Source organism: Acanthaster planci, unplaced genomic scaffold (assembly GCF_054643075.1).
Source record: "Acanthaster planci isolate LZ-2023a unplaced genomic scaffold, COTS_SCS Contig149, whole genome shotgun sequence".
Taxonomy (NCBI): Eukaryota; Metazoa; Echinodermata; class Asteroidea; order Valvatida; family Acanthasteridae; genus Acanthaster; species Acanthaster planci.
The window spans coordinates 16,140-40,381 of NW_028257770.1; the positions used below are offsets into that span (position 1 = coordinate 16,140).

Sequence of the window (24,242 nt, forward strand, 5' to 3'; positions counted from 1 at the left end):
TCTTGAGAGAATAAACATGGATGCAGGATACACCTTTGGAGTCACTCCGTATTCTAGAACTCCGTATACCAAGATGATCGACGAAACACCCACGAGTCAAGAGTCAGAGCATTCCCAGAATATGGCGAGAGGGGACAAGGAGCCGCCAGCAGCTCAGAATCAAGACGCAGCCCGCTGGAGTCAAGAGGCTGGAGAAGGCCCAAGAGTGGTGAGAGCCATCAGAGATTACCCCCCGAATAACGCCTCGCTGAAGCTGGGACGAATTTTCCGAAATTCTTCCTCGACTGCCTCCTTTGACGATGTATTGCACTGGGTGAGAGAAGCTCTGGGAGACTACCAATGGAGAGTGTATCATGACGATGGCACTGGTAAACTCGCCAGCCACTTCCCCATCATTGCCGTCATCGAGGAGTCTGATGTAGTGACGGAGATGCGTCTTCGTCAATACCTGGTGGGCGCCGGCATCTCCCACACGTTCTACTGGAGATCCATCACTACCCCGATGGGTATCATGCATTCATTGGAGGAGAGGCCCGGAGTGAAGATGATTGGGGAGCATCTTCCATCGGATCCAGATGATACCCACCAATTGTTTTGGCTGGCAATATCTCAGGAATATATCGACACACTGAGGCGCCATCGGGAAGCCACCCGTCAAGGAAACGTGGTCTTCATAAGAGAGGTAGTTTGGAAATACAAGCCACATCGCATGCCTTGTTTATTCGAAGATGTGTCTCGTCACGAAGACGAAGATACCCGTTTGAGATTCACTCGATTAATGCAATGGGGATATCAAGCAATGACAAAAGAGATGATCAAGTTTCGAAAAACTCAATTGATGATTGTCGATGAATTTGATACAGATTTGGGATTCATTTATAGGTATTTGATTGTGATTGACTCCAAGGATGTAGTTTGTTGTTGATGAATTTGATTCAGGTGTTGTGATTCATTTATTGATTGATTCTGGAACATTTGGATTTCTCTGGCTTTTCCGTCACCCTATCAGTGCTATGCACTGACACTCCCCCCCCCCATGGCTCTCGAAGAGATCGAAGAGAGCCCTCTAAAACTCCGGGTCTCCGAACCGTACCGGAAGAGGAGAGTCATACTATATGTTTACACACACATATTCTCCGAAACTATTATATGTAAAACAATAAGGAGCTTCGTTTTTATATGTAGAATTCTATTGTTTCTGTGCTCAGACGATAACTAGGTGTATAGATGAGGCATCCGTTAAGCGTGTGCAAAATTAGTTTGGTCCCTGGATTACATCGCAACTTGTTGAGAAATAAACCGTAGCCTTTGGCGATTCGTTGTGGGCCACGTGTATTCGCGTTATCGGCATCTAAAGCGGATCTCCAAGTGTAGTTCCGTTGACTCGTGGTATCGATAAAACGGCCTCTAACGGGTCTATTACTTCTAGTTGCGCAGAGCCGAATAAATTGGGACATTGAAATACATTATCAGGTGATACAAGATCCCGTTTATTCGCTGGTATCCCGAGTTTTGACACATTGTTGTTGTTGTGATTTTGCCACTGATAATCGCCAAGTGCTTCTTTGACCAGTTTAACCACTTCTGCTGTGGTGCAGCTCCTTGAGTGTTAAATGCATTATATTTTGAGATGTGATTGCCGAGTATCGTGGGAATTGTCGTTGGTTCTCTAATACACCTCCATTTTGATTACACCGATGTTGGCACATTTACTTTGGTGTCAATGAACTACGAAAACCTAAGGTGAAATCAAATTTGTTTTCCAGAACAGTTGTGATATATTAGTGGCCTATGGAAATGTGGCACTTAAGCACTTAAATCACAACTAGTTGAGAAATAAATTAGACTCTTCGGCGATAGTCGTTTCGGTGAAAAATAAAATATGCTCATTACACGTAATGTATCAACATTGGTTAGTCCATTAAGATGTACAACACAGTATTGGTGTATTCCTAAAGCTAAGCGTACACCACTGCGTTGCACTTCGCGGAGCCTCAACGCATGCTTTAGCGAATATGTCCCAACTGTACCAATTCCTTAGTCAAGTTATATGAAGCCGTGGTTTCTAATCATCTTGAAGAGTTGCCTCTTGTAGGTTTTGTCCCTCAGTAGACGCATAAATCGCTGTACATCAACTGGAGGCTCGTGAAGCGAAACTCGACTGCATAACCCCTTAATCGTAGCCGACCTATAACGGAGAACCAGAGCTCGCACAAACTCGATATGTTGTCGTTTGCTGTACTCGTGATGTCTAGCCATGTTCTCTGTTTCGTCATCGGGAGCATAATATTGGAATAGGTTATCTCTATCCCCGAACCGCCTCGGCATATTCTCCGCTACCTTAACCTTGGGTCTCATCTGCAGGTAGGTCATGATCCCGCTGATACTCTTTATAGTTGTCCAGTAGAAATGGTCATCTATATCTTCGGCACTGAGCAATTGCTGAAGTCGGTGAAGGCGAATATCGTTAGCCGCATCACCTTCGGTTACAACAGCGAGATGGTAATGCACATCAGAGGCGAAGTCACATCGCCTTCTGACTCTTAAATTGTCGTGCTCGTATATTTGCCACTGATAATCGCCAAGTGCTTCTTTGACCAGTTTAACCACTTCTGCTGTGGTGCAACTCCTTGAGGATTCGCTTATCAACTTGATGAAGAAGGTTATCCTGTTGCTGCGTTGATATCATTGGAATCCGATTCTTCTACTGTAGTGGCACAAGAAGAGGTTTCCGGGTCTTCGACTTCAGTAGTAGTGTCGCTGTATTCGGATTCGGTGTTGTCCATTGCCGTTGATTCTATCGGTGAAAATGTTGATGTTCAAAGAGGGTACAGTACCTTTCCCCGTGAAGGTCTATATCCCAGTGGACATTTCAATGCGAGTAAAGACATGAAATCCAATGCGGCGCCACTGGGCATCACCGCGAAGTTTCTCATTGGTCAATATTTGTGGTGAAATATTGTTATTGGTCAATTTCTGTTTATTTACGCGATTCTTTTTTTGTTTTTTGAAGATTTCATTGGTCAATACGTTTGGTGGCAAATTGTTTCTATTGGTCAATTCTGTTTATGTTTCGAGTTCTCTTCTCTGATGCTATTGGTCTTTGCTTTTGAACAATTGTTTCTATTGATCACTTTAACACCTTTATATCGCTTAATTATGATTTAGCTCGATGTAGATTATAGGGGCTACCTGCGATTTCTCCGGTAGCCGGTACTCGCGAATTGCTCGTTGTACAGTGATGTTTCCTGTGATATTATGTACTGAGTTATGTACTGTGGTATATGTTTTCTATGTGTTAACATATAGTTACTGAAGTTCCTTCTTGTAAAAGCTTAGGCGTTTCGGCGATTTTTATTTTTCCTTTTTCTCTATTGAGACGTCATAAAACCATTGTGACGTCACGACTCCCAACTACTCTCCAGAGTATATCTTAACTCGGAGTATGCTTAGCTAAACGATGATTCACCAAAGGGATTTATGAGAAGTAATTTCGGTGAAATGAGTTGTTCACCCAAATGTTGTGTTTCTCCGTTTACGGTCATTTGTTGTTTTCATCAGTGTTTTCGCCGAAAAAACTTTGGTATTTTTCCTTAGTTGTTTCGGTGATAGAAAACATATACCACAGGTGAAAAAATGTGTGTACAAACACACAGCTTCTCCGTCTCCCGGTTCGTTTAGATCGCCCCGGTCTTCTCTCCCGAAATCTAAAGTCATTCTGTGTCTCGTGTAGCCAATAGAGCGTGCGCTGAGGCTCCGGGTAATGTAATGGACGGGAGTGCGCTTAGCGTCATTGAGCACGAGCACATGTACACATCCCTTACTCAAACCATGTTTGATCTCTAATCCCCAGATAAGAAAGCAAGTAATACAATAAATCAACTACTCCTAACGAATAAAAGAAAAACACCATTGAACATTAACTACTCCTAACGAATGAAAGAAACAACACCATCGACCATCAACTGTTCTTACCCAAGAAAAGAAATAAAACAATGGAACTCTCCTACTCCTAACGAAAAAAACGAAAAGTTAAATCGATCACCACCTACTCCTGACGAAAAAAGAAAAGTTAAATCGATCCTCACCTACTCCTAACGAATAAAAGAAAGTTAACCTTGAACACTCCTACTCCAATCGAATAAAAGAAAGTTAATCTCGAACTCTTCTAGTGTAACTTTAATTTTTCTATAGGAGTTAGGAGTTTGTCAGAAATTCGCGCATGCGCTTTCCGTTTTCATTTATGGACCATCATTACTATATATGAAAACGGAAAGCGCATGCGCGAATTTCTGACAAGACATCATTTGCAAGGATGTAGTTTGTTGTTGATGAATTTGATTCAGGTGTTGTGATTCATTTATTGAGAGTTAGAGCTTCCACAGATTGAACATTGATTCAGAGAGCATCATTGATGTGACTCCATGGGGAATTACAGCGTTTGTGGTATACAGTGATTCTCATTGGTTGATTTTGTTGATATTCGATGTCACCGGAGTCTTAGTTGTTTCGTCACCCATTTTGATATACGGAGTCTGACTATATGGAGAATTTGATTCAGGTGTTATGATTCATTTATTGATTGATTCTGGAACATTTGGATTTCAAATAGAGATATATACGGTATATGACTCCAAAGATATGGAAGCTCTAACTAGTTTGTTGTTGATGAATTGATTGTGATTGACTCCAAGGATGTGGAGTCAAAAGGCAGACGATGATCTCCGGAGATTCATTTCCTTATGAGGATTGTCACTAGGGCATTATGGGTAATGAATTCTCCTAATCTCCTTGAGAAAATTAAAAGTTTTTTTGGAGAATACGCGCCCCATGATGCATTGCTCTCTTGGCTCGCGGAGCCTCACAAAAGGCTTCCTCTTCACATATCTAAACATGTAAGAGAATCTCTTATCCATAAGGCCCTAGTCACAATCCATCGAGATCTTCTCCATTCCATTGCATTAGACGGAACCTCTGGATCTCGATCTATAAAACGTGATTTTCGTAAATCACAACTGGTAGGGATAATTCGCAACTGGTTTAGAAAACTAATACCTACACTGGTCAGTTTTTAGGAGATCCCACAATCCTTTGCAATTGGTCAAGGGAATGGCCGGAATGGCCAGAATGGCCAGAGAAATATCAACCAATGAGCATTCAGATGCATAAAAGACGCGTTCCCCTTATATAGATGCCGGGTTGTTTTGTTCTTACGCGTAAGCGGACGCGCGCATGCTCCCTATAAAAGAGAGTATGCTACTCCAGCAGCACCAGTTACATTTGAGTCTTGAGAGAATAAACATGGATGCAGGATACACCTTTGGAGTCACTCCGTATTCTAGAACTCCGTATACCAAGATGATCGACGAAACACCCACGAGTCAAGAGTCAGAGCATTCCCAGAATATGGCGAGAGGGGACAAGGAGCCGCCAGCAGCTCAGAATCAAGACGCAGCCCGCTGGAGTCAAGAGGCTGGAGAAGGCCCAAGAGTGGTGAGAGCCATCAGAGATTACCCCCCGAATAACGCCTCGCTGAAGCTGGGACGAATTTTCCGAAATTCTTCCTCGACTGCCTCCTTTGACGATGTATTGCACTGGGTGAGAGAAGCTCTGGGAGACTACCAATGGAGAGTGTATCATGACGATGGCACTGGTAAACTCGCCAGCCACTTCCCCATCATTGCCGTCATCGAGGAGTCTGATGTAGTGACTAAATGACAGTGTTTGGTTCGCAGGCAAGAGAGGATGACTGTATTTTGAATTCAGAAGTCGCTGGTGTAAGAAGGCCTGCAGTTGAGAGGGGTCATTCCCAGTAGCTGCCTTGAAAGGGAATGAAAAATGCTTTTGATATTTGAGCCCAACGTTTTTCTGACTGCAGCATCAGTGAAGAGAAAGTGGGAATAGGATTGCCTCAACCTTTCCTGGTTGGCACTTTGATTTATTCGGAAATTTTGCTCATCGCTTGATTTTAACATAAGCACAAGGGCAAAGCCAACGCTTTTTAAGAGTTTCCAAGCGCAGACTGCGCGCTGCATATTAAACGAGGTAGTCGCGCATTTGAACAATGCCAGAATATTTGCAAACTGTTGCATATGTGCCGCGCGTTGCACATTCCAGTTGCGTTGCTCGGTTTCCAGTAAGCAAGTAAACAAAAAGGCCTGACACAATATAATGTAAGATACTGCAGCGACGAGTACATATTTTCTGGCTGTATTCTGCAACCTGCAGAAGAAAAAAAAACACACCTCCGAAAGGAAGCACTTTGAATAGAGGATGCCAAAACGTGTCCGGTGAGGAAAACTGGGCTGCTACACGGTGCTAAATAGCGTAAATTCGACCTACAAAAGAGCCAGTCTCGACTGAAGCAACCGTTTGGACATCGCAATCTCTAAGTATGCCTTTTCCTTGGTCGTTGTCGGCGTTGACTAATTGACAGTGTTTGGCAAGCAAGGAAGACTGTATTTTGAATTCAGAAGTCGCTGGTGTAAGACGGCCTGCATTTGAGAGGGATCATTGCCAGTAGCTGCCTTGAAAGGGAATGAAAAATGCTTTTGATATTTGAGCCCAACGTTTTTCTGACTGCAGCATCAGTGAAAAGAAGTGGGAATAGAATTGCCTCAACCTTTCCTGGTTGGCACTTTGATTTATTCGGAAATTTTGCTCATCGCTTGATTTTAACATAAGCACAAGGGCAAAGCCAACGCTTTGTTTAGAGTTTCCAAGCGCAGACTGCGCGCTGCATATTAAACGAGGTAGTCGCGCATTTGAACAATGCCAGAATATTTGCAAACTGTTGGGTATGTGCCGCGCGTTGCACATTCCAGGTGCGTTGCTCGGTTTCCAGTAAGCAAGTAAACAAAAAGGCCTGACACAATATAATGTAAGATACTGCAGCGACGAGTACATATTTTCTGGCTGTATTCTGCAAGCTGCAGAAGAAAAAAAACACACCTCCGAAAGGAAGCACTTTGAATAAAGGATGCCAAAACATGTCCGGTGAAGAAAACTGGGCTGCTACACGGTGCTAAATAGCGTAAATTCGACCTACGAAAGAGCCAGTCTCGGCTGAAGCAACCGTTTGGACATCGCAATCTCTAAGTATGCCTTTTCCTTGGTCGTTGTTGGCGTTGACTAATTGACAGTGTTTGGCAAGCAAGGAAGACTGTATTTTGAATTCAGAAGTCGCTGGTGTAAGACGGCCTGCATTTGAGAGGGATCATTGCCAGTAGCTGCCTTGAAAAGGAATGAAAAATGTTTTTGATATTTGAGCCCAACGTTTTTCTGACTGCAGCATCAGTGAAAAGAAGTGGGAATAGGATTGCCTCAACCTTTCCTGGTTGGCACTTTGATTTATTCGGAAATTTTGCTCATCGCTTGATTTTAACATAAGCACAAGGGCAAAGCCAACGCTTTTTTAGAGTTTCCAAGCGCAGACTGCGCGCTGCATATTAAACGAGGTACTCGCGCATTTGAACAATGCCAGAATATTTGCAAACTGTTGCGTATCTGCCGCGCGTTGCACATTCCAGGTGCGTTGCTCGGTTTCCAGTAAGCAAGTAAACAAAAAGGCCTGACACAATATAATGTAAGATACTGCAGCGACGAGTGCATATTTTCTGGCTGTATTCTGAAACCTGCAGAAGAGAAAAAAACACACCTCCGAAAGGAAGCACTTTGAATAAAGGATGCCAAAACGTGTTCGGTGAGGAAAACTGGGCTGCTACACGGTGCTAAATAGCGTAAATTCGACCTACGAAAGAGCCAGTCTCGGCTGAAGCAACCGTTTGGACATCGCAATCTCTAAGTATGCCTTTTCCTTGGTCGTTGTCGGCGTTGACTAATTGACAGTGTTTGGCAAGCAAAGAAGACTGTATTTCGAATTCAGAAGTCGCTGGTGTAAGACGGCCTGCATTTGAGAGGGATCATTGCCAGTAGCTGCCTTGAAAGGGAATGAAAAATGCTTTTGATATTTGAGCCCAACGTTTTTCTGACTGCAGCATCAGTGAAAAGAAGTGGGAATAGGATTGCCTCAACCTTTCCTGGTTGGCACTTTGATTTATTCGGAAATTTTGCTCATCGCTTGATTTTAACATAAGCACAAGGGCAAAGCCAACGCTTTGTTTAGAGTTTCCAAGCGCAGACTGCGCGCTGCATATTAAACGAGGTAGTCGCGCATTTGAACAATGCCAGAATATTTGCAAACTGTTGCATATGTGCCGCGCGTTGCACATTCCAGTTGCGTTGCTCGGTTTCCAGTAAGCAAGTAAACAAAAAGGCCTGACACAATATAATGTAAGATACTGCAGCGACGAGTACATATTTTCTGGCTGTATTCTGCAACATGCAGAAGAAAAAAAAACACACCTCCGACAGGAAGCACTTTGAATAAAGGATGCCAAAACGTGTCCGATGGAGAAAACTGGGCTGCTACACGGTGCTAAATAGCGTAAATTTGACCTACAAAAGAGCCAGTCTCGGCTGAAGCAACCGTTTGGACATCGCAATCTCTAAGTATGCCTTTTCCTTGGTCGTTGTCGGCGTTGACTAATTGACAGTGTTTGGTTTGCAGGCAAGCAAGGAAGACTGTATTTTGAATTCAGAAGTCGCTGGTGTAAGACGGCCTGCATTTGAGAGGGATCATTGCCAGTAGCCGCCTTGAAAGGGAATGAAAAATGCTTTTGATATTTGAGCCCAACGTTTTTCTGACTGCAGCATCAGTGAAAAGATGTGGGAATAGGATTGCCTCAACCTTTCTTGGTTGGCACTTTGATTTATTCGGAAATTTTGCTCATCGCTTGATTTTAACATAAGCACAAGGGCAAAGCCAACGCTTTGTTTAGAGTTTCCAAGCGCAGACTGCGCGCTGCATATTAAACGAGGTAGTCGCGCATTTGAACAATGCCAGAATATTTGCAAACTGTTGCGTCTGTGCCGCGCGTTGCACATTCCAGGCGCGTTGCTCGGTTTCCAGTAAGCAAGTAAACAAAAAGGCCTGACACAATATAATGTAAGATACTGCAGCGACGAGTACATATTTTCTGGCTGTATTCTGCAACCTGCAGAAGAAAAAAAAACACACCTCCGACAGGAAGCACTTTGAATAAAGGATGCCAAAACGTGTCCGATGGAAAAAAATGGGCTGCTACACGGTGCTAAATAGCGTAAATTTGACCTACGAAAGAGCCAGTCTCGGCTGAAGCAACCGTTTGGACATCGCAATCTCTAAGTATGCCTTTTCCTTGGTTGTTGTCGGCGTTGACTAATTGACAGTGTTTGGTTTGCAGGCAAGCAAGGAAGACTGTATTTTGAATTCAGAAGTCGCTGGTGTAAGACGGCCTGCATTTGAGAGGGATCATTGCCAGTAGCTGCCTTGAAAGGGAATGAAAAATGCTTTTGATATTTGAGCCCAACGTTTTTCTGACTGCAGCATCAGTGAAAAGAAGTGGGAATAGGATTGCCTCAACCTTTCCTGGTTGGCACTTTGATTTATTCGGAAATTTTGCTCATCGCTTGATTTTAACATAAGCACAAGGGCAAAGCCAACGCTTTTTAAGAGTTTCCAAGCGCAGACTGCGCGCTGCATATTAAACGAGGTAGTCACGCATTTGAACAATGCCAGAATATTTGCAAACTGTTGCATATGTGCCGCGCGTTGCACATTCCAGTTGCGTTGTTCGGTTTCCAGTAAGCAAGTAAACAAAAAGGCCTGACACAATATAATGTAAGATACTGCAGCGACGAGTACATATTTTCTGGCTGTATTCTGCAACATGCAGAAGAAAAAAAAACACACCTCCGACAGGAAGCACTTTGAATAAAGGATGCCAAAACGTGTCCGATGGAGAAAACTGGGCTGCTACACGGTGCTAAATAGCGTAAATTTGACCTACAAAAGAGCCAGTCTCGGCTGAAGCAACCGTTTGGACATCGCAATCTCTAAGTATGCCTTTTCCTTGGTCGTTGTCGGCGTTGACTAATTGACAGTGTTTGGTTTGCAGGCAAGCAAGGAAGACTGTATTTTGAATTCAGAAGTCGCTGGTGTAAGACGGCCTGCATTTGAGAGGGATCATTGCCAGTAGCCGCCTTGAAAGGGAATGAAAAATGCTTTTGATATTTGAGCCCAACGTTTTTCTGACTGCAGCATCAGTGAAAAGATGTGGGAATAGGATTGCCTCAACCTTTCTTGGTTGGCACTTTGATTTATTCGGAAATTTTGCTCATCGCTTGATTTTAACATAAGCACAAGGGCAAAGCCAACGCTTTGTTTAGAGTTTCCAAGCGCAGACTGCGCGCTGCATATTAAACGAGGTAGTCGCGCATTTGAACAATGCCAGAATATTTGCAAACTGTTGCGTCTGTGCCGCGCGTTGCACATTCCAGGCGCGTTGCTCGGTTTCCAGTAAGCAAGTAAACAAAAAGGCCTGACACAATATAATGTAAGATACTGCAGCGACGAGTACATATTTTCTGGCTGTATTCTGCAACATGCAGAAGAAAAAAAAACACACCTCCGAAAGGAAGCACTTTGAATAAAGGATGCCAAAACGTGTCCGATGGAAAAAAATGGGCTGCTACACGGTGCTAAATAGCGTAAATTTGACCTACGAAAGAGCCAGTCTCGGCTGAAGCAACCGTTTAGACATCACAATCTCTAAGTATGCCTTTTCCTTGGTTGTTGTCGGCGTTGACTAATTGACAGTGTTTGGTTTGCAGGCAAGCAAGGAAGACTGTATTTTGAATTCAGAAGTCGCTGGTGTAAGACGGCCTGCATTTGAGAGGGATCATTGCCAGTAGCTGCCTTGAAAGGGAATGAAAAATGCTTTTGATATTTGAGCCCAACGTTTTTCTGACTGCAGCATCAGTGAAAAGAAGTGGGAATAGGATTGCCTCAACCTTTCCTGGTTGGCACTTTGATTTATTCGGAAATTTTGCTCATCGCTTGATTTTAACATAAGCACAAGGGCAAAGCCAACGCTTTTTAAGAGTTTCCAAGCGCAGACTGCGCGCTGCATATTAAACGAGGTAGTCGCGCATTTGAACAATGCCAGAATATTTGCAAACTGTTGCATATGTGCCGCGCGTTGCACATTCCAGTTGCGTTGCTCGGTTTCCAGTAAGCAAGTAAACAAAAAGGCCTGACACAATATAATGTAAGATACTGCAGCGACGAGTACATATTTTCTGGCTGTATTCTGCAACCTGCAGAAGAAAAAAAAACACACCTCCGAAAGGAAGCACTTTGAATAAAGGATGCCAAAACGTGTCCGGTGAGGAAAACTGGGCTGCTACACGGTGCTAAATAGCGTAAATTCGACCTACAAAAGAGCCAGTCTCGACTGAAGCAACCGTTTGGACATCGCAATCTCTAAGTATGCCTTTTCCTTGGTCGTTGTCGGCGTTGACTAATTGACAGTGTTTGGCAAGCAAGGAAGACTGTATTTCGAATTCAGAAGTCGCTGGTGTAAGACGGCCTGCATTTGAGAGGGATCATTGCCAGTAGCTGCCTTGAAAGGGAATGAAAAATGCTTTTGATAATTGAGCCCAACGTTTTTCTGACTGCAGCATCAGTGAAAAGAAGTGGGAATAGAATTGCCTCAACCTTTCCTGGTTGGCACTTTGATTTATTCGGAAATTTTGCTCATCGCTTGATTTTAACATAAGCACAAGGGCAAAGCCAACGCTTTGTTTAGAGTTTCCAAGCGCAGACTGCGCGCTGCATATTAAACGAGGTAGTCGCGCATTTGAACAATGCCAGAATATTTGCAAACTGTTGGGTATGTGCCGCGCGTTGCACATTCCAGGTGCATTGCTCGGTTTCCAGTAAGCAAGTAAACAAAAAGGCCTGACACAATATAATGTAAGATACTGCAGCGACGAGTACATATTTTCTGGCTGTATTCTGCAAGCTGCAGAAGAAAAAAAACACACCTCCGAAAGGAAGCACTTTGAATAAAGGATGCCAAAACATGTCCGGTGAAGAAAACTGGGCTGCTACACGGTGCTAAATAGCGTAAATTCGACCTACGAAAGAGCCAGTCTCGGCTGAAGCAACCGTTTGGACATCGCAATCTCTAAGTATGCCTTTTCCTTGGTCGTTGTCGGCGTTGACTAATTGACAGTGTTTGGTTTGCAGGCAAGCAAGGAAGACTGTATTTCGAATTCAGAAGTCGCTGGTGTAAGACGGCCTGCATTTGAAAGGGATCATTGCCAGTAGCTGCCTTGAAAAGGAATGAAAAATGCTTTTGATATTTGAGCCCAACGTTTTTCTGACTGCAGCATCAGTGAAAAGATGTGGGAATAGGATTGCCTCAACCTTTCCTGGTTGGCACTTTGATTTATTCGGAAATTTTGCTCATCGCTTGATTTTAACATAAGCACAAGGGCAAAGCCAACGCTTTTTTAGAGTTTCCAAGCGCAGACTGCGCGCTGCATATTAAACGAGGTAGTCGCGCATTTGAACAATGCCAGAATATTTGCAAACTGTTGCGTATTTGCCGCGCGTTGCACATTCCAGGTGCGTTGCTCGGTTTCCAGTAAGCAAGTAAACAAAAAGGCCTGACACAATATAATGTAAGATACTGCAGCGACGAGTACATATTTTCTGGCTGTATTCTGCAACATGCAGAAGAAAAAAAAACACACCTCCGAAAGGAAGCACTTTGAATAGAGGATGCCAAAACGTGTCCGGTGAGGAAAACTGGGCTGCTACACGGTGCTAAATAGCGTAAATTCGACCTACGAAAGAGCCAGTCTCGCCTGAAGCAACCGTTTGGACATCGCAATCTCTAAGTATGCCTTTTCCTTGGTCGTTGTCGGCGTTGACTAATTGACAGTGTTTGGCAAGCAAGGAAGACTGTATTTTGAATTCAGAAGTCGCTGGTGTAAGACGGCCTGCATTTGATAGGGATCATTGCCAGTAGCTGCCTTGAAAAGGAATGAAAAATGTTTTTGATATTTGAGCCCAACGTTTTTCTGACTGCAGCATCAGTGAAAAGAAGTGGGAATAGGATTGCCTCAACCTTTCCTGGTTGGCACTTTGATTTATTCGGAAATTTTGCTCATCGCTTGATTTTAACATAAGCACAAGGGCAAAGCCAACGCTTTTTTAGAGTTTCCAAGCGCAGACTGCGCGCTGCATATTAAACGAGGTACTCGCGCATTTGAACAATGCCAGAATATTTGCAAACTGTTGCGTATCTGCCGCGCGTTGCACATTCCAGGTGCGTTGCTCGGTTTCCAGTAAGCAAGTAAACAAAAAGGCCTGACACAATATAATGTAAGATACTGCAGCGACGAGTGCATATTTTCTGGCTGTATTCTGAAACCTGCAGAAGAGAAAAAAACACACCTCCGAAAGGAAGCACTTTGAATAAAGGATGCCAAAACGTGTTCGGTGAGGAAAACTGGGCTGCTACACGGTGCTAAATAGCGTAAATTCGACCTACGAAAGAGCCAGTCTCGGCTGAAGCAACCGTTTGGACATCGCAATCTCTAAGTATGCCTTTTCCTTGGTCGTTGTCGGCGTTGACTAATTGACAGTGTTTGGCAAGCAAAGAAGACTGTATTTCGAATTCAGAAGTCGCTGGTGTAAGACGGCCTGCATTTGAGAGGGATCATTGCCAGTAGCTGCCTTGAAAGGGAATGAAAAATGCTTTTGATATTTGAGCCCAACGTTTTTCTGACTGCAGCATCAGTGAAAAGAAGTGGGAATAGGATTGCCTCAACCTTTCCTGGTTGGCACTTTGATTTATTCGGAAATTTTGCTCATCGCTTGATTTTAACATAAGCACAAGGGCAAAGCCAACGCTTTGTTTAGAGTTTCCAAGCGCAGACTGCGCGCTGCATATTAAACGAGGTAATCGCGCATTTGAACAATGCCAGAATATTTGCAAACTGTTGCATATGTGCCGCGCGTTGCACATTCCAGGTGCGTTGCTCGGTTTCCAGTAAGCAAGTAAACAAAAAGGCCTGACACAATATAATGTAAGATACTGCAGCGACGAGTACATATTTTCTGGCTGTATTCTGCAACCTGCAGAAGAAAAAAAACACACCTCCGAAAGGAAGCACTTTGAATAAAGGATGCCAAAACGTGTCCGCTGAAGAAAACTGGGCTGCTACACGGTGCTAAATAGCGTAAATTTGACCTACGAAAGAGCCAGTCTCGGCTGAAGCAACCGTTTGGACATCGCAATCTCTAAGTATGCCTTTTCCTTGGTCGTTGTCGGCGTTGACTAATTGACAGTGTTTGGTTTGCAGGCAAGCAAGGAAGACTGTATTTTGAATTCAGAAGTCGCTGGTGTAAGACGGCCTGCATTTGAGAGGGATCATTGCCAGTAGCTGCCTTGAAAGGGAATGAAAAATGCTTTTGATATTTGAGCCCAACGTTTTTCTGACTGCAGCATCAGTGAAAAGAAGTGGGAATAGGATTGCCTCAACCTTTCCTGGTTGGCACTTTGATTTATTCGGAAATTTTGCTCATCGCTTGATTTTAACATAAGCACAAGGGCAAAGCCAACGCTTTGTTTAGAGTTTCCAAGGGCAGACTGCGCGCTGCATATTAAACGAGGTAGTCGCGCATTTGAACAATGCCAGAATATTTGCAAACTGTTACGTATGTGTCGCGCGTTGCACATTCCAGGCGCGTTGCTCGGTTTCCAGTAAGCAAGTAAACAAAAAGGCCTGACACAATATAATGTAAGAAACTGCAGCGACGAGTACATATTTTCTGGCTGTATTCTGCAACCTGCAGAAGAAAAAAAAACACACCTCCGAAAGGAAGCACTTTGAATAAAGGATGCCAAAACGTTTTTCTGCGCATGCGTCGGCGTAAGTGAGCACGTTTTTAAGTGGGCTCCGGGCCAGACCAGAAATTTATCACGGTTTTCACGTTTTTTTAAGATATTGTTTCGAAAATAGGCTATCCTAGTCGTTCGTGTGGATGTACTGACAAAATGCCTAGGACAACGAGAGCTTCACAGAACAATAAAGAGCGAATTAAGGCCGGAAAGTCCGTGGATTTTTCTCAGGACAACGGAATGCAACATGGCGCCGCCCTTGCATCGCGTGACAGTACACACAATACAACACATTCAACAGGTTCAGTGTTAGACTCAACAGCGATTACCCCGGCATTGAAATGGCTTATAAAACAGAAAAGAGCGCTCTTCATCAAAGCTAAATCATCTGGTAACAGCGATGACTGGAGGAACTATAGGCAAACACGGAATGAGGTTAAGAACACAACGAAAAAAGAATACTGGAAGTATGTCAATAGTCTGTTCAATTTACCAGACAATAAACGCAGCTTTTGGAAATTCGTCAAAGAACAAAGGAAATCCAGATGCCCACCAGCATTCAAGATTGGCGATGTGCAGGTTAACAAACCTGTTGATATCTGTGAAGCATTCAACAATTTTTTCACTTCCGTCCTTACCCCCTCAACGGCTTCTGCTGAAACAGCACCGGCATGCAGTCTACCTATCCCAGAGATGCCTCCTGTAACTGTAAACCTTGGCTGGCTTATCAAGTCCTTGTCTAACCTGAATCCCCAGAAAGCACCAGGTTATGACGCCATACCACCGAGAGTACTCAAAGCAACTGCATCATCAATCGCTCCGCCACTAATGCGATTGATGAACACTTCATTAGTTACTGGTGTCCTCCCTACTGATTGGAAGCGTTCACAAATCACTCCAGTGTATAAGTCTGGCAGCCGAACGGACATCAAGGTTTTGGAAAGGGCTGTTGCCGACAATATTAACAGCCATATTACAGCATACTGCCTCAATAACCCTCAGCAACATGGATTTACACATGGAAAATCATGTGTTACTCAACTGGCCAACACAATTCACGATTGGACATCTATCATGGATAAACCACAACCTCCACGCATTGACGTCATTTTCCTGGACTTCAGTAAGGCATTTGACACCATGCCACACCACATCCTACTTAACAAGCTAGCCAGCAACTACAACATCAGGGGACCAACCTGGGCATGGATAAAGTCATTTCTAACAGGGCGTCAACAACGAGTTGTTTACCAGGGATGTTTCTCTAAATGGGCACCAGTTACTTCTGGTGTCCCACAGGGGAGTGTCCTTGGCCCCCTCTTGTTCAATTTGTTCGTTGGTGATATTGCCCGCAACATTACCACCAACTGCTTGCTGTTTGCAGACGATACGCTCCTGTACCAACCAATCACATCTCGTGATGACCAGGAGTCTCTTCAATTAGACCTTGCAGAAGTCCAACGATGGAGTGAATGCAACGGCATGCAGTTAAACCCTACAAAATCCAAGGTCATGCACATTTCAAGATCTCGGAAAGCAACTGCTCTTCCCAAATATGAACTGCACGGAACCCCTTTGACTCCAACTTCAACATTCAAATATCTAGGTGTTACCCTCAATGACTCACTGAACTGGAACGATCATGTGGCCACCACTGTATCTAAGGCAAACAGAACTCTTAGCTTCATTTGGCAGACTGCCGGTGGATCATCACCTAAAGCCTTGGCATCCTTGTATCGTTCACTTGTTTTGCCAATACTGGAATACGGCCTGCCAGCATGGCACCCTTACACCGAGTCAAATGCTGCCAAACTGGAGAAAGTTCAAAGAAGGGCGAGTAGGATGTGCCTAAAGCAGCATAAAGGGGAGATGCCCTATGAGGAGAGACTTCAAAAACTAAACTGGATGACTTTGCAAGCACGCAGAGACAGAAACATGATCATGTTCACAGTGAAATGTCTGTTTGGCTTGGTAGACTGTCAGTCTGTCAAAGCCAACATAACAGTTAACACTCGGCATCAAGATATTCTCTCGTTTAACCATCAATTTGCCAGGACTCTTGCTTTTAAGAACACACCTAGCCATGTCTTTCCAAGGATTTGGAGTAGTTTGCCATCAAATATTAAGGACTCCCTTCTAATAGGTTCCTTGAATCACTTCAATGCAGCTCTATCCACTCATTTTCACGAAGCCTAAGTGTTGAGTTTCCTCTAGCACATATGTATTGCTCTGTTTTGTTCCCCTTACGCTCGGTTCATCCTCAAAGAGTAATTTATTTTGCTACTACTGATTTCTTGTTGTTATGGAGGAGTTTTTGTTTGTTGCTATTTTTCATTTGTCGTATCATGCATTATGCAACCGTAGCTACCGCTTAATTTGTATTTTCCTGCTTGTTCATTTTGTTCGTGTATTTGTTTCTTTTTAATACTCTGTCTCGATTCTGTGTTTTACTGCCTTTTTATTGCTCTGTTCTTTATGCTATTTTTGCCTTTTCCCCTTGCATATTACCCTTGCTCTCTTCTTGCTCTCCCTGTGTTTATTAGTTTTTGTATAAATGTATTCTTTTTATTCAGAGGTCATGTAGATGCTCTTCTGCTTTTTATTTTATGCTTGCTCTTTTATGCATTTTATTGCTTTTTTATTTGCTCTGCTCTCTAATGCCATTCTTGCTTGTTTATCCGATTTTTTGTTTTGCTTTGATTTATAAATGTGAGAAATTTATTTAGTTTATTTTGTTTGAATTTATGTAATATATTTATATTTCATGTTTATTTATTTGTTGTACTTGTAATATTGTCGCTTAAGATCTTCTTGTGTTTCCCTCCAAGTTAGGATTGGCAGGCCCTTGGGTCACAGTGTTTTATTATACTTTTGTCATTCCGGGCCGACTTGGTTGGGGTAATGTCTTGTTTTTGTTTTTGTTTTTTTCCTTTTAACTCGTCTTACTTCTTTTATCACTTGTTTTTGCTGTCATTGTCTTGTTGAAGGCCGAATAAATAATAATAATAATAATAATAAATTTCTGGTCTGGCCGGAGCCCACTTAAAAACGTGCTCACTTACGCCGACGCATGCGCAGAAAAACGTTTTGGCATCCTTTATTCAAAGTGCTTCCTTTCGGAGGTGTGTTTTTTTTTTCTTCTGCAGGCTGCAGAATACAGCCAGAAAATATGTACTCGTCGCTGCAGTATCTTACATTATATTGTGTCAGGCCTTTTTGTTTACTTGCTTACTGGAAACCGAGCAACGCGCCTGGAATGTGCAACGCGCGGCACATACGCAACAGTTTGCAAATATTCTGGCATTGTTCAAATGCGCGACTACCTCGTTTAATATGCAGCGCGCAGTCTGCGCTTGGAAACTCTAAACAAAGCGTTGGCTTTGCCCTTGTGCTTATGTTAAAATCAAGCGATGAGCAAAATTTCCGAATAAATCAAAGTGCCAACCAGGAAAGGTTGAGGCAATCCTATTCCCACATCTTTTCACTGATGCTGCAGTCAGAAAAACGTTGGGCTCAAATATCAAAAGCATTTTTCATTCCTTTTCAAGGCAGCTACTGGCAATGATCCCTATCAAATGCAGGCCGTCTTACACCAGCGACTTCTGAATTCAAAATACAGTCTTCCTTGCTTGCCAAACACTGTCAATTAGTCAACGCCGACAACGACCAAGGAAAAGGCATACTTAGAGATTGCGATGTCCAAACGGTTGCTTCAGCCGAGACTGGCTCTTTCGTAGGTCGAATTTACGCTATTTAGCACCGTGTAGCAGCCCAGTTTTCTTCAGCGGACACGTTTTGGCATCCTTTATTCAAAGTGCTTCCTTTCGGAGGTGTGTTTTTTTTTCTTCTGCAGGTTGCAGAATACAGCCAGAAAATATGTACTCGTCGCTGCAGTTTCTTACATTATATTGTGTCAGGCCTTTTTGTTTACTTGCTTACTGGAAACCGAGCAACGCGCCTGGAATGTGCAACGCGCGACACATACGTAACAGTTTGCAAATATTCTGGCATTGTTCAAATGCGCGACTACCTCGTTTAATATGCAGCGCGCAGTCTGCGCTTGGAAACTCTAAACAAAGCGTTGGCTTTGCCCTTGTGCTTATGTTAAAATCAAGCGATGAGCAAAATTTCCGAATAAATCAAAGTGCCAACCAGGAAAGGTTGAGGCAATCCTATTCCCACTTCTTTTCACTGATGCTGCAGTCAGAAAAACGTTGGGCTCAAATATCAAAAGCATTTTTCATTCCCTTTCAAGGCAGCTACTGGCAATGATCCCTCTCAAATGCAGGACGTCTTACACCAGCGACTTCTGAATTCAAAATACAGTCTTCCTTGCTTGCCAAACACTGTCAATTAGTCAACGCCGACAACGACCAAGGAAAAGGCATACTTAGAGATTGCGATGTCCAAACGGTTGCTTCAGCCGAGACTGGCTCTTTCGTAGGTCGAATTTACGCTATTTAGCACCGTGTAGCAGCCCAGTTTTCTTCAGCGGACACGTTTTGGCATCCTTTATTCAAAGTGCTTCCTTTCGGAGGTGTGTTTTTTTTTCTTCTGCAGGTTGCAGAATACAGCCAGAAAATATGTACTCGTCGCTGCAGTTTCTTACATTATATTGTGTCAGGCCTTTTTGTTTACTTGCTTACTGGAAACCGAGCAACGCGCCTGGAATGTGCAACGCGCGACACATACGTAACAGTTTGCAAATATTCTGGCATTGTTCAAATGCGCGACTACCTCGTTTAATATGCAGCGCGCAGTCTGCGCTTGGAAACTCTAAACAAAGCGTTGGCTTTGCCCTTGTGCTTATGTTAAAATCAAGCGATGAGCAAAATTTCCGAATAAATCAAAGTGCCAACCAGGAAAGGTTGAGGCAATCCTATTCCCACTTCTTTTCACTGATGCTGCAGTCAGAAAAACGTTGGGCTCAAATATCAAAAGCATTTTTCATTCCCTTTCAAGGCAGCTACTGGCAATGATCCCTCTCAAATGCAGGACGTCTTACACCAGCGACTTCTGAATTCAAAATACAGTCTTCCTTGCTTGCCAAACACTGTCAATTAGTCAACGCCGACAACGACCAAGGAAAAGGCATACTTAGAGATTGCGATGTCCAAACGGTTGCTTCAGCCGAGACTGGCTCTTTCGTAGGTCGAATTTACGCTATTTAGCACCGTGTAGCAGCCCAGTTTTCTTCAGCGGACACGTTTTGGCATCCTTTATTCAAAGTGCTTCCTTTCGGAGGTGTGTTTTTTTTTCTTCTGCAGCTTGCAGAATACAGCCAGAAAATATGTACTCGTCGCTGCAGTTTCTTACATTATATTGTGTCAGGCCTTTTTGTTTACTTGCTTACTGGAAACCGAGCAACGCACCTGGAATGTGCAACGCGCGGCACATACGCAACAGTTTGCAAATATTCTGGCATTGTTCAAATGCGCGACTACCTCGTTTAATATGCAGCGCGCAGTCTGCGCTTGGAAACTCTAAACAAAGCGTTGGCTTTGCCCTTGTGCTTATGTTAAAATCAAGCGATGAGCAAAATTCCCGAATAAATCAAAGTGCCAACCAGGAAAGGTTGAGGCAATCCTATTCCCACTTCTTTTCACTGATGCTGCAGTCAGATGATCAAGCTGAGTTGGTAGCAAACAGTCCTTCACCATTGCCATAATACCACCACCACGGCCATTACTGCGGTCACGTCGAATGATGGAATATCCAGCTGGACAAAATACATCATCAGGTGACAACCACGTCTCAGTAATGCAGACAATATCAACAGGATGGAGTTCAAGATGTGACAGCAGTTCTTGCTGCTTATTTCGTATGCTGCGACTGTTCAGAAGTAGCCCAGAGATGTTTCGATTCGCTGGAGGTGTAGGAAAATGCACTCTCAAGCCAGTATCCGGTTCCAAAGCTGTATTCAGCGTTCGATCACTGTCAAATAATTCCTGGAATGAGGTATCAGTGCACGAAGAAAACGGAAGTTTGTAGACACAATGTGGACAAAACCAGTCAACGGTACTTGAGATCAGATTCATGTATTGCGTGATCGACACATCAGGGATGCATTTCAGGTGCCAAAATTTATTACAATCTTCACAAAGAAGAGATCGTTGGTTGCATTTCACTGGCCGACTGCAGTTGCCACAGGGGTCCTTCACAGGCCCCGGGTTGAGTTCTATGTCTCCAGACACAGCTAGCAATATGTGGTAAGAAGCTGTTGTATTTTGGTAGTATAGGACTGGAATCTTTCCAAACTTACTCTTGTTTTTAGTCCTCGAGAGATTTTTGAAGTGTAGCCAGGTTGTGCATGGAGTAGGGTGCTTGCTTAAGATGGACAGGAAGCAACAATGGCTGTTAGTCTCCACACAATACCTCTCCTGCTTGCCACAATAGGGTCGGTCAGGCGTGGTAGCTTGGGTGAGATGGCTTACAGTGCAAGGTTGAAACACTGGATGTTGTTGTTCAAAATCCAACACAAAATCTGCCCAGATTTCCACCACAGTGTCCTTAAACTCCTGGACCTGTGAACCAGTGGATTCTCCAAGACAAACTCTCTTCGGTGGTATGCAGCTTACACCATAAATCAAAGTATGTGCGTAACAAATTGACAAAAACGTCAGAGCCCATTGTAGGGCCTGCTGCTCAGCCGCCATCTTCGTTTTTTTTTAGTTTTTTTAAGATATTGTTTCGAAAATAAGCTATCCTAGTCGTTCGTGTGGATGTACTGACAAAATGCCTAGGACAACGAGAGTTTCACAGAACAATAAAGAGCGAATTAAGGCCGGAAAGTCCGTGGATTTTTCTCAGGACAACGGAATGCAACATGGCGCCGCCCTTGCATCGCGTGACAGTACACACAATACAACACATTCAACAGGTTCAGTGTTAGACTCAACAGCGGTGCACACTCTGAATCAGCATTGCGACTGCAGCAGTAAATTGGACTCTGTCTTGAAGAAGTTAGAGAAGCTGGACCTACCAGAAGTTTTGGCTACAAGAGTTGATAAGGTAGAGAGAAATATTGACATCCTAAACAAGGACATGGAAGACATGAAGGAAGGAATGAATTTCATGGATGAAGCCGTGGGCGGCAAAGCTAATGGTGAAGAAGTACGAGAGCTAAAAAAGCAAGTGGAAGATCTCTCTAACCGTCTTTGCAGAAACAACCTTGTGTTTCTTCATATTCCAGAAGGAAGTGAGGATGATTATGAATCCTGTACCTCATTCATCAAGAATTTTCTGGTAGATCACATGAAGATTTCAAGTGCTGCCGATATGCAAATGGAGAGGGCTCATAGATCACCGGCTGTTCCAACCAAGGGTAAGGGAATACGTCCAATTCATGTGGCTTTCCTCCGCTACTCTGATAAACAGATGATCTTGAGAGCTGCTCCCAAAATGTTAAAGAACAATCCTTACAAGAATCAGAAGGTCTTCGTGTCAGAGGACTTTACTCCTGAGGTACTGAAGAAGCGACGGGAAATGCTACACTTTAAGAGACTTCTCCAGCAGGAAAACCCAGCTAGGCGAGTGTATTTATCCTACCCTGCTAGACTGAGGATAAAAGATGGAGACAGCTGGAGGATCCTTGATAGAGATGAGGCTGATAGCATGAAGTACTTGTATCAGAACTTTGGCAAGGGCCGGAGCCCATAGGGATTTGCCAAGAGATATTTGTGTTCCTCCAGAAGAACGCCGAGACATTTGCAGAACAATTTGAGTGGGTTTTTTTTTTGCTGTTGTTGTTGTTTTTTTTTTCATGCCCTATTTGTTGTGTGTCTGGTCTCAATGTTTTTGTGAAACTGTCGTGTTATTACCAACTGGATTTTTGATATTATTAGCAACAATATTCAGACCTAAATGTCACTGTTTCTCCTTTTGTTTTTTTTTCAATGATGCATTTTCTGTGGATGGATGCGAGAAGATGTTACAGACTGTTCCTTTTTCTGAGGATCTAAATGGTTAAAATGAATATTTGCTCCCTCAATGTTAGAGGGATGAACAATAACCTAAAGCGTAGACAAGTCTATCTTTGGTTAAGAAAGAAACAATTCTCAATATATTTTTTGCAAGAAACCCACAGTGAATTTAATTCGGAGAAAACTTGGTCGAATGAGTGGGGTTATACCAGTTTTTTTAGCCACGATAAATCTAGCAAGGCAGGTGTTGCTATTCTGTTTAAGAATGACTTGGAATTTTCTGTTAAAAATATCTGATTGATTTTTCTGGTAGATTCATCATAATTGATATTGAGGTTGACGGTGATGTGTTCACTTTAGTTAATGTTTACGGGTATAATGAAGACCGGCCTGAGTTTTTTGATTTGATCATTAAAAAAATGTCAGAGTTTGAATGTGGGAATATCATTATAGGTGGAGACTTTAATGCTGTAAGGAATGTTACTTTTGACAAAAAGGGTGGTAAGCCTGGTACGAATTTCAGAGTGCAAGACAAAATCACAAATATCATGGATTCTTTTGAACTAATTGATGTCTGGAGAGAAAAAAATCCTGGTGTTCAGCATTTTAGTTGGAAATCAAATCATTCCCCGCCGATTCTTTGTAGATTGGATTACTTTTTAATTTCTAAGCATCTTTGGGGCTTCACTGATTCAACAGACATTATTCCTGGTTATAAAACAGACCACTCTATGATTACTTTATGTCTCACCAGTGCTGAAAGCAAAAGGGGTAAGGGTTTTTGGAAATTGAATACTTCGTTATTGACAGAACAAGAGTATGTTTGTCAAATTAAAAATGCCATTAAGTATATTGTAGAAGTCAACACCTCAGCAAACCCTAACATTTTGTGGGAGGTTATTAAAAGTGAGATTAGAGGGGAAACAATCATGTATGCCTCCAGGAAGAAAAATGTTCAGAAGCTGGAAATTAACTTGCTTGAATCTGAAATTTTGCAGTTGGAGAAGGCTTACTGTGAGGCTCCTTCGGATGAGGTGTTGACTTCCCTCAAATTTAAGCAAAGGCAGTTGGAAACAATTTTTGAAAGTAATGCGAGGGGAGCCATTGTGAGATCTCGGGCACGTTGGACCGAGTTTGGTGAGAAAAATAGCAAGTATTTTTAAAATTTAGAAAAACGGAATTTTAAAAATAACTCTATTTCCAAGCTTGTATGTGAGAATGGTGATGTCATCACAGACCAGTCTGACATCTTGAAACAGGAGCTCAATTTCTATTTGAATTTATATAAGTCCGACCTTATAGAACAGTCCGAATTTGACGAGTTCCTTCTCAACAATCTAGAGAATAAATTAACTGAAGATGACCAGTTACTCTGTGATGGTTCTCTGGAAGAAAAAGAATGTCTTGCTGCCCTTAAAGAAATGAGCAATAATAAGACGCCTGGTTGCGATGGCATCCCAGCTGAATTTTATAAAGTTTTTTGGTCTGATATTAAACATTACTTGATAGCATATTTCAACTT

At 43.0% G+C, this 24,242-nt stretch overlaps 3 protein-coding genes across 4 annotated transcripts in view; 2 read left to right on the forward strand and 1 right to left on the reverse strand.

The window, feature by feature from the left end:
* LOC147795137 (uncharacterized) lies at positions 1-1,613 on the forward strand. The gene is made up of 3 exons (XM_087132231.1): positions 1-682; positions 1,010-1,117; positions 1,599-1,613. The coding sequence occupies exons 1-3, from the start codon at positions 17-19 to the stop codon at positions 1,611-1,613; spliced, it is 789 nt and encodes a 262-aa protein (XP_086988357.1). The 5' UTR covers positions 1-16.
* Positions 1,467-24,242, reverse strand: part of LOC147795138 (uncharacterized) — a 27,114-nt gene continuing 4,338 nt past the window's right edge. The window contains exon 2 of one of the 2 annotated variants that reach the window (XM_087132233.1): positions 1,467-2,480. In XM_087132233.1, coding sequence (XP_086988359.1) covers positions 2,047-2,480 — 434 coding nt within the window. In that variant the 3' untranslated portion in view covers positions 1,467-2,046. Of the gene's footprint in view, positions 2,798-24,242 lie in introns of both variants that reach the window. The other variant, XM_087132234.1, reaches the window with a different exon arrangement.
* LOC147795139 (uncharacterized) lies at positions 21,492-23,501 on the forward strand. Its single transcript, XM_087132232.1, has one exon. The coding sequence runs from the start codon at positions 21,534-21,536 to the stop codon at positions 22,455-22,457; it is 924 nt and encodes a 307-aa protein (XP_086988358.1). The 5' UTR covers positions 21,492-21,533; the 3' UTR covers positions 22,458-23,501.